The 10,693-nt window shown below is 56.3% G+C and overlaps 1 protein-coding gene across 1 annotated transcript; it reads right to left on the reverse strand.

The window, feature by feature from the left end:
* Window positions 1–285: 285 nt before the first annotated feature.
* On the reverse strand, window positions 286–10,610 carry CAPN11 (calpain 11). The gene is made up of 21 exons (XM_010006089.1): window positions 10,335–10,610; window positions 9,678–9,747; window positions 8,219–8,337; window positions 7,970–8,103; window positions 7,635–7,803; window positions 6,674–6,757; window positions 6,502–6,587; window positions 6,217–6,291; window positions 5,643–5,803; window positions 5,394–5,563; window positions 5,184–5,195; window positions 4,687–4,898; window positions 4,533–4,572; window positions 4,197–4,262; window positions 3,792–3,849; window positions 2,562–2,626; window positions 1,711–1,779; window positions 1,497–1,575; window positions 934–1,050; window positions 800–858; window positions 286–539 (listed from the first exon to the last, which is right to left on the reverse strand). The coding sequence occupies exons 1-21, from the start codon at window positions 10,578–10,580 to the stop codon at window positions 513–515; spliced, it is 2,118 nt and encodes a 705-aa protein (XP_010004391.1). The 5' UTR covers window positions 10,581–10,610; the 3' UTR covers window positions 286–512.
* Window positions 10,611–10,693: the final 83 nt, after the last annotated feature.

The raw sequence follows: 10,693 nt of genomic DNA on the forward strand, positions 1-10,693 counted from the left end.
GGGGACCCCCAGGAACCCACTGCCTCTGCCTGGGCAAGGCAGAACCTGCTGGTGCTCCCAGGCATGGGCGCAGAGACAAGCAACACATGCCAGCAGGGCTGGGGCAGCACTAGAGCAAGTGATGCGAGTCCCCCATCTCTTCCCCCTGCAGCTCCTGCCTCTCCCTGCTCCACAGCTGGCCCCTATCCTGCTCCTTCACTCCTGCCAAGCTTGGTGCAGGGATGCACAGGTACTCCATGCTGTTTGCCCTCCTCCTGTTCTGGGGTGGGCAGAGAGGAGGGGGGAGTGGAAAGAAGCCCAGCCCAGAAGAGGAGAAGGGCATGCCCTGCCTGCCTTGACCCCTGGCCCACTGGAGACGGTGGCATGATGCTTGCCAGGAGGCAGGGCTAGTGGCTCAGCCAGGGATGGAGCAAGGGAGGAAGAGTATCCTGTGTCCACAGATCCAAGGGGAGGCACTTGAAGGGGCCTGCCCCCCCTGCGGTGTCCCAGCTGCAGTGGATCTGTCGTGGCTCCTAGCCAAACATCGTCAGCAACAGCCACTGGGAAAGAGAGGGAGAAGGGATGAGCAGGAGCTGGTGCAGTTTTGGCATGCCCTCACGTGTCCACTTTGATAACCCTCCAACATAGAGCCTGAAGGAACCACATTTTGTCACTGTGATCTTTTATGGGTTCTTTCCTTACCCAGGGGGCTGAAGGGCTTTCTACCACCCACCCCTGATGCCCTATTCACCTCAGTGCCTTGTCTCTTTGTCTCCCACCCCACTTCTGTGCCCACCTCATCACTAGGCTGAGCTCTCACCTCAGACAGGTTCATGACAGCGGTGCCAGTGCCTTCAGGGTCCATGCTGTGGAAGAACCCTGCAGGGGCACAAAAGCAGGGTAAGCAATGTGTCCCTCTGTCCCTGCCCTCCCTGTCCCAGGACTGGCACTCACTGAACATGGCCTCCAGCTTCACAAGGCAGCAGACAAAGTTGTCAAAGTCCACACCCATATCAGCATCTGCATAGCGAGCCACCACCACCTGATGCAGCTTGTTGTTCAGCTTGAAACCTGCAAGGCAGAGGACAGTCAGCACCCTAGGGAGGCAGGAGAGGAGGATGTAACTATGAAAGTCCACGTCCCCACCCAAAGAGGCCACCAATCCATGGAAGAAAGGACACAGAGTCCAGCCTCAGCAGGCAGAGGAGATGCTCTCCCGGAAAACACGTAACTAGTTAGCCCACTGGTCAACTCCAAGACCCTGCTTCGCCACGACAGGGCCCTGCAGGTCAGAGGAGGACAGAGGCTGGGACCACCTTATGTGTGTCCCTAATGCCAAGGCTCCAGCACTTAGCATGGCTGAGACAGAGAGAACTCACTGCAGACATGGGCCACATCTCACTGACAGGTTGACTCCAAGCAGGCAATATAGGCTACTTGAACTCTTCTCCAGCTACTTGAGACAAAGCTCTGACAGCAGGAGCCCCCTCCCCAGCCCCATCCTTCTCCAGACATACCAGCTGATTCTAGAGCCATGCGCATCTCGTAGGAGCTCATGGTGCCTGACTTATCCAAGTCGTGCTGGCGGAAGATCGTCTGCAAAAACATTATGGGGGATGTGAAAGGCAGGCTCTCCTGTGGCCTCCACCCTGGCTGTCCCGTCACCCCACTGCTGCAGGAGGGGTACCACTACTGTGCAGTGCACCAAGACCCCCCCCTACTCCCTCTCACCAGCCAGCTCCGGATCTTGTTCCATAGGATCTGGAACTCCACCAGCCCCAGGCGGGCACTGCCGTCTTTCTGGGGAGTCGAAGGTCAAGGAGAAAGCATCCAGCAAAGGGAGTGGTGTAAAAGCAAAGCCAAGAGATCCTAGACACCTGAGGCAAGAAAAGCCAGGCCATGCTCAGCCAGCCCAATTTTCCCCCCAACTTCCCCTCTCTGTCCTGCAGAATCAGCAAAATCAGAGCCTGCAGCCCAGCAAGAAAAGTTGAATGCTGAAACCAGCTGCCATGCCACTCCCCGGGGACAGCTGTGCTGCTGCTGTAGCAGGCACACCCACTGAGGTGTCCTCGGAGCAAAAACTGCCTGGCCCGCAGCAAAATGGGATGCTGCAGAGCCAGGCTGCAGAAGGACTCAGAGGTGGTCCTCTGCCCTCAGCTGACCCCTCAGCTGCATGTCCTTGTGCAAGCAAAAACACAGGCCATGGCTCCTGTCACTTTACACTGCTCCTGTCACTTTATACCTCTTATCCTCAAACACTGGACAGGATAGTTTTGGGGGAAGGAACCCAACAGCCCTCAGGAGTTTCCTCCCAGAGGGGAAGGCTGAAGTCCTGAGTGGGGCTGGGCTGCCTTCTGGCAGTGGAGCCAGGGTCAAAAGCAAGCTGGGGAAATGATTAATCTTTAAAAAAACCCTGCTGCTAAAGCCCATGGCTGTAGGGCAGGTTGCCCTGAAGCCACAAGGACCCCTTCCTTTCTTTCTTCCTCTAGTTGAACCAACTCAGCATGGCTGGAGAGCCCAAGCCTGAGCTCCCGCAGAGAAGCCTGAGGAGCCAGTCCCTGCCTGCAGCACCAAGAGGATACATCCATCAGATTGACCATGTTGCGGCAGGAGTCCAGGCTGAACCCATCTGTCTTCAGATCTTTGTCTGAGGAAGAAGGAGGAGGTTGAGTATGTGCATCAAACCCAACCTGCTCAGCAGGCCTGGGCCAGGGAGAGCAAGGGGCAGGAAGGGCAGCGCTTACGTCTAGCGATGACTCTGTTCAGAATAGTCCGGAGCTCAAAGACGCTGATTTCCATGTCCTGCAGCAGGAGCAGAGTTAGCAGCACAACTTGCCTGCACTCTGCTCCACTTGTGGCCTTTCCCCCCCTCCTGTCTAAACACCTCTGCCTTAGTCACAAAACATCAGGGTGCCACTGCATCTCCTGCATTCCCAGAAAAGTCTGGGCCACAGATGGATGTCCCCTCCCCAGATCTGCTCTTGTCACACCACCCCTGGCTGCAGCTGGGCTGAGCCGTGCCAGAGATGGACTTGTCTTCAGGATGAGACTGAGGGAGTGTGGGGTGGGCTGAAGCTCTCTCAGCTAGGGATCCCATCTCCCCCCGACCTGGGCCAGGGCCCTCCAGAGCTTGGTAGAGCTGTACCCACCTCCCCTGCCAGCTGTTGGAACATGTTCCTGAAGCCGTCCTCTATGTCATCCTCCGTTATTTCCTCCTAGGGTGACACAGGCCAGAAAGAAGAGGTTAAGGATGAAACCTGGGCTCTGCCCTGCCTTCCAGGCTCAACAAACCCAAACTCTTTGGGAAGGGAAGCTCTTCTTTGTTCTTCTCATCTTTCTTACTTCCCATATCCCTGTCACCTCAACCCTTCCAGCCCCTCTCCAGCCAGAGACATCCCAAACCCAGGAAGTCACCTCCTGCCTGCAGCTCGCCCTCCCAAGACCCAGAACCTCAGCACCAACTGCGCCAAAGAGGCAGCTCCTACCTCATCTGCCAGATCCGCTGAGATTTCCTCATCCAGCTCCCTGGGGATGAAAACAACTCGATGAGTGGGGTCCCCAGCCAGCAGGCTGCCCGTGGTGGGGAAATGTCCCACAGCTCACAGACACAGGGCCTCCTCTGGCCAGGCAGGGACTCACGCTGTGTCTGACTGCTTCTCGGTGAAGACCCGCAGGATGAAGTCGGCCTCCTTGTGTGGCTCGAAGGTGGAGGGCACGACGATGTACAGAGGAGGTTGAGTATGTGCATCAAACCCAACCTGCTCAGCAGGCCTGGGCCAGGGAGAGCAAGGGGCAGGAAGGGCAGCGCTTACGTCTAGCGATGACTCTGTTCAGAATAGTCCGGAGCTCAAAGACGCTGATTTCCATGTCCTGCAGCAGGAGCAGAGTTAGCAGCACAACTTGCCTGCACTCTGCTCCACTTGTGGCCTTTCCCCCCCTCCTGTCTAAACACCTCTGCCTTAGTCACAAAACATCAGGGTGCCACTGCATCTCCTGCATTCCCAGAAAAGTCTGGGCCACAGATGGATGTCCCCTCCCCAGATCTGCTCTTGTCACACCACCCCTGGGTGCAGCTGGGCTGAGCCGTGCCAGAGATGGACTTGTCTTCAGGATGAGACTGAGGGAGTGTGGGGTGGGCTGAAGCTCTCTCAGCTAGGGATCCCATCTCCCCCCGACCTGGGCCAGGGCCCTCCAGAGCTTGGTAGAGCTGTACCCACCTCCCCTGCCAGCTGTTGGAACATGTTCCTGAAGCCGTCCTCTATGTCATCCTCCGTTATTTCCTCCTAGGGTGACACAGGCCAGAAAGAAGAGGTTAAGGATGAAACCTGGGCTCTGCCCTGCCTTCCAGGCTCAACAAACCCAAACTCTTTGGGAAGGGAAGCTCTTCTTTGTTCTTCTCATCTTTCTTACTTCCCATATCCCTGTCACCTCAACCCTTCCAGCCCCTCTCCAGCCAGAGACATCCCAAACCCAGGAAGTCACCTCCTGCCTGCAGCTCGCCCTCCCAAGACCCAGAACCTCAGCACCAACGGCACCAAAGAGGCAGCTCCTACCTCATCTGCCAGATCCGCTGAGATTTCCTCATCCAGCTCCCTGGGGATGAAAACAACTCGATGAGTGGGGTCCCCAGCCAGCAGGCTGCCCGTGGTGGGGAAATGTCCCACAGCTCACAGACACAGGGCCTCCTCTGGCCAGGCAGGGACTCACGCTGTGTCTGACTGCTTCTCGGTGAAGACCCGCAGGATGAAGTCGGCCTCCTTGTGTGGCTCGAAGGTGGAGGGCACGACGATGTACTCGCCGGGGGGCAGGCGGATCTGGTTGCTCACCTCCCGCAGGTTGATGAAGGTCTCAGACCGTGCCCGCGACTGGTTTCTCAGGAAGAAGTCCTTCCTTAAGTGCACATTCTGGCTGCCCTGGGCCTGGGGAAATGGATGCACTTGTGAACCATAGCCTTGCAACAAGGGGCGGATGCACAGGGAGCGGCAGGATCGAAGGCAGCCCCATCAAGCAAGACATCCCTGACGGTTCCCAGCAGGAACCATCCCTCCCACATGAAGGTGACCAGTACCCATTAGCACTCTGGCCACTGCCAGCATGGTGGGAGCACCCACAGCACTGGGTGCGCATCATGTGCATTAACCCATTCCTGATCTCTCTTCTGGTACCCTCCAAGAGGGGGTAGGCTCCAGCAGCTCAGCACATACCTCTTCAGGAACCTGCAGGGAGGAGAGAAAATGGAAAAAAATATCAGAATCCCAGTACCTGTCCCCATCCCTTACAGCTGCAGGGAGCACAGGACAGGGGATGTTAAGCCACAGACTGGACAAAGCAGATGGGAAACATTTCCTCGAGGACTGGGGTGCCAGGTTGAGGTGTGACTGGCAGGAAGCAGCTGAGGGGTGGGCAGGGGTTACCTCATAGACGGCAAAGCCGATGGTGTGCATGTCGCCCCCCACACGCCGCTCCCGCCGCCGGTGCTTCTGCATCAGAGCCACTAGGAAGCTGCAGGCCACTTCATCATCCCCAGGGTCGTCATCCTCCTCCAGCAGCTTGATCTTAAACTGTGGGTTGATCCAGAACGTCGCTGGGAGGAAGAAGATACGAGGATGAGACACCCGGCTTCATCATGCTAGAAAGGGTGGAGAGATGGAGGTGAGAGGTACCTGGGTGATTCCTGCAGCCCCCAGCAGTGCTCCCCCGGCGCCATGTGCCCTCGAACACCTGTGTGTGCCACTTGCTGAGCTCATCCTTGGTGAGGGCATCGGGGGTCAGGTTGCAGATCTCCAGCCTGGAGAACTCCCTCATGAAGTCCCGGAAAGACATCCTGTGGGAAGCAGGCAGGGGCTGAGGCCAGGGCACTGCTGCGGGGGAGGAAGGAGAGTGCAAGCAGCTCTGAACCCAGCCAGTGTTTTGGAAGAATCTCGTGACAGCAATATATTTTACCCTGGGTAGCTATAGCTCATTTAAAGCCCACTGCTGGGTTTGGGGGAGAAGAGATGTTTGCCTTTCCTGGATGTTTATTTTGCATTTAGCTGGGCTGAAGTTCCTTGAAGGCAGGAAAATTATTAACTACATCAGATGAGAAAATACTAGCAGGCTCTCTAGTGCTGGAAAGCCAGCTCATAAAGGCAGGTCATGTGTTTCAGGTGAAGTAGGACTGCAGGATCTCTCCCAAGCTCCTCTGCTCTTTCCCAGGCTGGCTGCTGAAAAAGAGCAGCATTCTGCTCTGGCACTCACCAGAACTCTCCATCCTCCATCCTCAGCTGCAACTCTTCCCTGTCACCAGGGTCAATGCTGTCCCACTCGGAGGAGCTGGAATAGTAGGAGAGACACAATTAGATGAAGACTACTCAAGGCAAACTAAGAGCATTTCAGAGCTGGCCCTCAGCTGCCCCCTCTACGATATGAAGGGCACTGCACGCTGAGAACTTCCCCTGGGCAGTGCCATGCTCTCACATGCCATGTCTGCAGTGCCCACTGGCCTGCCAGTGGTGGGACTGACATCCCACCTGTCCAACTCACCCATCGCTCCAGGCTCCAGTCCACTCCACCTGACCCCAGGGGTTCCTGATGCGGATGAGCTGCTCCCGCTGACCCCGGAAGTCCACCTGCCAGACACCAGACACAGGAGGTTGAGCTCATGCCACTGGCCAGCCTATTTTATTGCTATTAAATTACCATCTAGCCAACTCACGTCTCTGAAGGCTGTGACAGAATAGGCATGGCCCTTCACCAGCTTCTTGAAGGTCACTGCTTCCATATCAAAGGCACTTGTGATCTAAGGAGAATGTGCAAATCTCAAGTAAATGTGATTGAATTCACAGAATGACAGAATTGTCAAGGTCAGAAAGGACCTCTGAGATCAATGAGTCCAACCATCAGCACATAAAAAAACAACCAAAAAAACCCTCCAAAATTCCCCCCCAAAACCACAACCAACCACACACACTCCACCGAAAAACAACCACAAAAATCCCCAACCTTGGCTACTAGAGCATGCCCTGAAGTGCCACATCTACACATTTCTTGAATACCTCCAAGGATGGTGACTCAACCACTCTTTCTTATATCCAGTCTAAACCTCCCCTGCTGTAACTTCAGGCCAATTCATGTAGCCCTATCCCTACCCTTTCACTTCCCTTCACTGCCTGGAAACTCCTCTTGCTTTGCACTGCTCCAGCCAAGAGAAGCAGCCTGCAGCAGCTCCCTGTGCTCCAAGGCTGCTGGCTGAGGGCAATTTAAAGAGAGTTGCCCTACCAGAGAACCCTGAAGATCCATCAGGGAACCACCCAAAGTTCAGAAAGCATAAAAACAACTTAATGAGAGGGAACAGATGGAAAACCTCACCCCAGAAAATTCTCAGATGCTGTCATAAGACATGGCCAAAGCTATAGTCAGACAATAGCCCACACTTGAGAGGGACATCCCCATTCCATCCAAAGCAGCCTGTTCCCAGCAGCTGGGCTGCAGCCCCACACACTGCACCCCTGGGCTGCCATGCTGGCTGTGGAAAGGTTGCTCTGCTAAGAGGGGAAAGAAGCAACCTCCCACCTGTTGTCTCAGCAAGGGGACTGCTGGCACCATCTCGGACTGCGAGGCCTCCCTTTGGCCATGGCCAAGCCAGAGCCCCGGGCTCATCCCAGCTCACTACTTACGTCGATGGAGCAGCCCAGCAGGGATCCCCTCTCCAGCGCCTTGCGGATGATCTGGGCCATGTTGCGCGGCGGCCGCTTGAGGTCATACATCTCTGCCACCCCCCCGGTGAAGTCCTCGAAGCCCTCGGTGGTGCTGCCCCCCGACAGCGCCTCGTAGCAGCCGTTCAGCCTGAGCATCAGCAAGGGAGAGGGGTGACAAGGACATAGCACACTGCTGCTCCCCAGGCACCCGGCACAAGCAGGGACAGGGATAGAAGAGATGCCTTCCCCTCTGCCCTGCACCGTGAGGTGCCCTGTCCCTCACCCGCCCACGTGCCCACCATGGGGGTACCCACTTGGCGTAGGCTTTCTCCAGCAAAGCACTCCAGAACTCAGTGCACTCTGCTGAGTGGACAAACAGGAGCTCCCCATCCTTAGTGGGCAGCAGGTCATCCACCACCACATCCACCCACTCGCCGAACTGCCAGATCTGGGGGTCAGGAGAGAGTGGGGTGAGCTCGGAACATCACACGACTTGGTCATCCCCACCCTAGAGGGGTGCCCCCATCCCACCAGCCATAGAGGGCTGGGAGCTCCTAGCCCACCTGGAAGTGGAAGATGCCAGCATAGTCCTCCTGGAAGCTCTGCCCATGGGGCACCACGCGGTGCAGGAGCTCCTCGTTGAGCGTGAGGGAGCCGATGGCAGCCAGCAGCCAGCAGTCGCCTGGGGAAGGAGAGGGAGCTGGTGTGAGCCCTGGCTGCCTCCCTAGCTAGAGGTGGTGGATGTGTAGGAGCCCATGGCACGCTACCCTTGCAAATGTTTGCGGGTCCCCAGCACAAAAAAGCTTGTGTAGGAACTGGAGAGGGTCCAGCAAACAGCCAGAGGTCAGGCACCCAGGCTCGCTCAGCCGGTCTTGGAGAGCAGCATTCCTGACCTGGAACCTCTGTCCGGACCATCGCCTACAGCCAGCATCAGCAGCCCCCTCCTGCAGCTGTTCATCTAGACCCTCCTGGCATGCACTCCTGTGAGTGCCCCCACATCTCAGTGAGTTCTGCAGCAGAACTACACTCTGCATTTAAAAGAAGGCTTTGCCAAGAGAGAGGTTTAACGCTGCTGCTCCAGCTTCTCAAATTGCGAGGAACATCACCGCACTTTTCTTTCCAGATGCTCTTAACCACAAGTGCTGCTCCAGGCCAGCACTGCACTTTAATTTATTTGCCTTGGTTTCTCTTCTGCCATTCCAGCCTGTCACACCTTAGCCTTGAGCCTAGAAAACCTGTACCTGGTTTGACGAAATGGCATTTCAGGCTTTTTAATGACCAGTCAAACACCACCGTGGTGCTCTTGGGCCATTATGTGCTCCAATTACCACCTCGAGTTTGTTCCAATTACTGGATGTATTTAAAGCGATGAGTCTTGAAACCAGAGTATCCTAAGATACACAACACTTCCAGTCAAGTGGCCAACTTGATCCAGATCAGGACAATGCTCTTGGTAGTACCCAGATCTGGTTCTGATGACCACGAAATCGCAGTTGCCAGCCCTGCCAGCCTAACCAACCCACTAACACTGCTCTCCGTGTCTCATTGCCTTTGGCTTAGGACACACCCCTGGAGAATGGCTCTCCTCTCTATTCCCTTCTGCAACACTGCATTGTTTTGCAAGCACTTTGTCATGACCAGCACGTTGCTCACCATTTACCAAAGCAGGGAGCTCTCTGGAGCAGCCCCTGGCATTTTTGTCAGTGTGTGTCAAGCATGGATTCACTCAACATCTCCTCTGACCATGGTCAGCTTGTGCACGTATCAACCCATTCTCATGGACCCCTAACCTAGAGCCACCAGGAAGCACAGGGGGTCACCCACCTTCCAGTTTCCACCACACTAAGTGGGAAGGGAGCCTTTCCTACAGAGATGGTTGTGCAGAAGCTGGCATGAAAATGAAAGGTGCTGTGAAGCTGGTCCATCCTCAGCCTTACAGAAACAACTCTTCTCCAGCCATGCCAACCCTTCCCAGATGCTGCTCTCCATACTAAGGCCCAGGGACACAGCTCCAGCACTCACCCAGAGCCCCCTGGCAGATATCTGTCCGGGTTGCACCACCAACAATGAATTGAGGGTCATCCACTAATTCCTGCAGGAAGAGGAGAGAATCAGATGCTGGTGTTGGATCTTGGCAGGTCCTGGTCTCCTGGCAGGCTGGAACTCACTGCAGCTGTGACTCAAGAGGAAGGGTATCCAGTCCTCAGGAGATGCACTCCACCTGCCCTGTGCAAGGGAAATCTGCCTGACTGCAACCCCAAGGCCATCACAGTAATACACGGCAAGATCTTCTGCTGTAGCCACGGGAGGACACAACCAGATGGACTAATGGCATTCCCCTGATGGCACCAGGGAATATACACCCTCCAAAGCCCCAGTGACCAAGGGTGACACAATCCACACCACAACACCTAGAAGCAATGACATAGCCCACCCATTTCAAAGCCCACAGTCTGCTGCCCAGAAGCAGGGTCTGCCAGACATGATGCTTCTCTAAGCAGACACTCATGGGGCATTGCTCTAGGCCCCTGGGAAGGGGGGCTATAAAGCACTTGAGGGACTTTGAGAACCAAGAGGAGGAGGCCAGGGCCAGGCTGCAGCTGGACGAGCCACACCAGTGCAGACACTGCAGAGCAGGGACGCCAGCCCAGCCCATGGAGAAGCCAGCCCAGCACTTACCGACGGGCGCTTCCACTCCACCCCCCGTGTCTTGCTGGAGTGCGGCCCCAGCTCCTTGAATCCGAGGGCAGTGGGGCCAGCTGGGAACTGTGGGTCCCTAAAGAGGGTGCCACTCTCAATACACTCCTGTTTGAGGGCCTCATAGTCCTGGTTGAGGTACTTGACAGCGTTGTCGTGCTGGCCAACCCCCTCGGCCCTCAGGCGGTCTCTCTCCAGCCGGGCAGCCATCCCACCAAAGGGCATCATAGCGCACGGGCAGCGCTACCTTCGGCTCTGCTCCCTGGAACGAGAGGGGCACGGCGGGGCTGGGGCAGGGCCCGGCACCCGCACACCTCCCTGGGCACGCTGGCCCTTTCACA

Source organism: Chaetura pelagica, unplaced genomic scaffold, assembly GCF_000747805.2.
Source record: "Chaetura pelagica isolate M959 unplaced genomic scaffold, ChaPel_1.0 scaffold271, whole genome shotgun sequence".
Classification (NCBI taxonomy): Eukaryota; Metazoa; Chordata; class Aves; order Apodiformes; family Apodidae; genus Chaetura; species Chaetura pelagica.

Bases quoted from the DNA above. Each gene is read 5' to 3' on its own strand.
- CAPN11 (XM_010006089.1), bottom strand. From the start codon at position 10,580: ATGATGCCCTTTGGTGGGATGGCTGCCCGGCTGGAGAGAGACCGCCTG. The intron at 9,748-10,334 runs GTAAGTGCTGGG...CTCTTCCTGCAG, and splicing joins TGGAGTGGAAGCGCCCGTCG to GAATTAGTGGATGACCCTCA. The intron at 6,292-6,501 runs GTGAGTTGGACA...CTACTATTCCAG, and splicing joins ACTGGAGCCTGGAGCGATGG to CTCCTCCGAGTGGGACAGCA.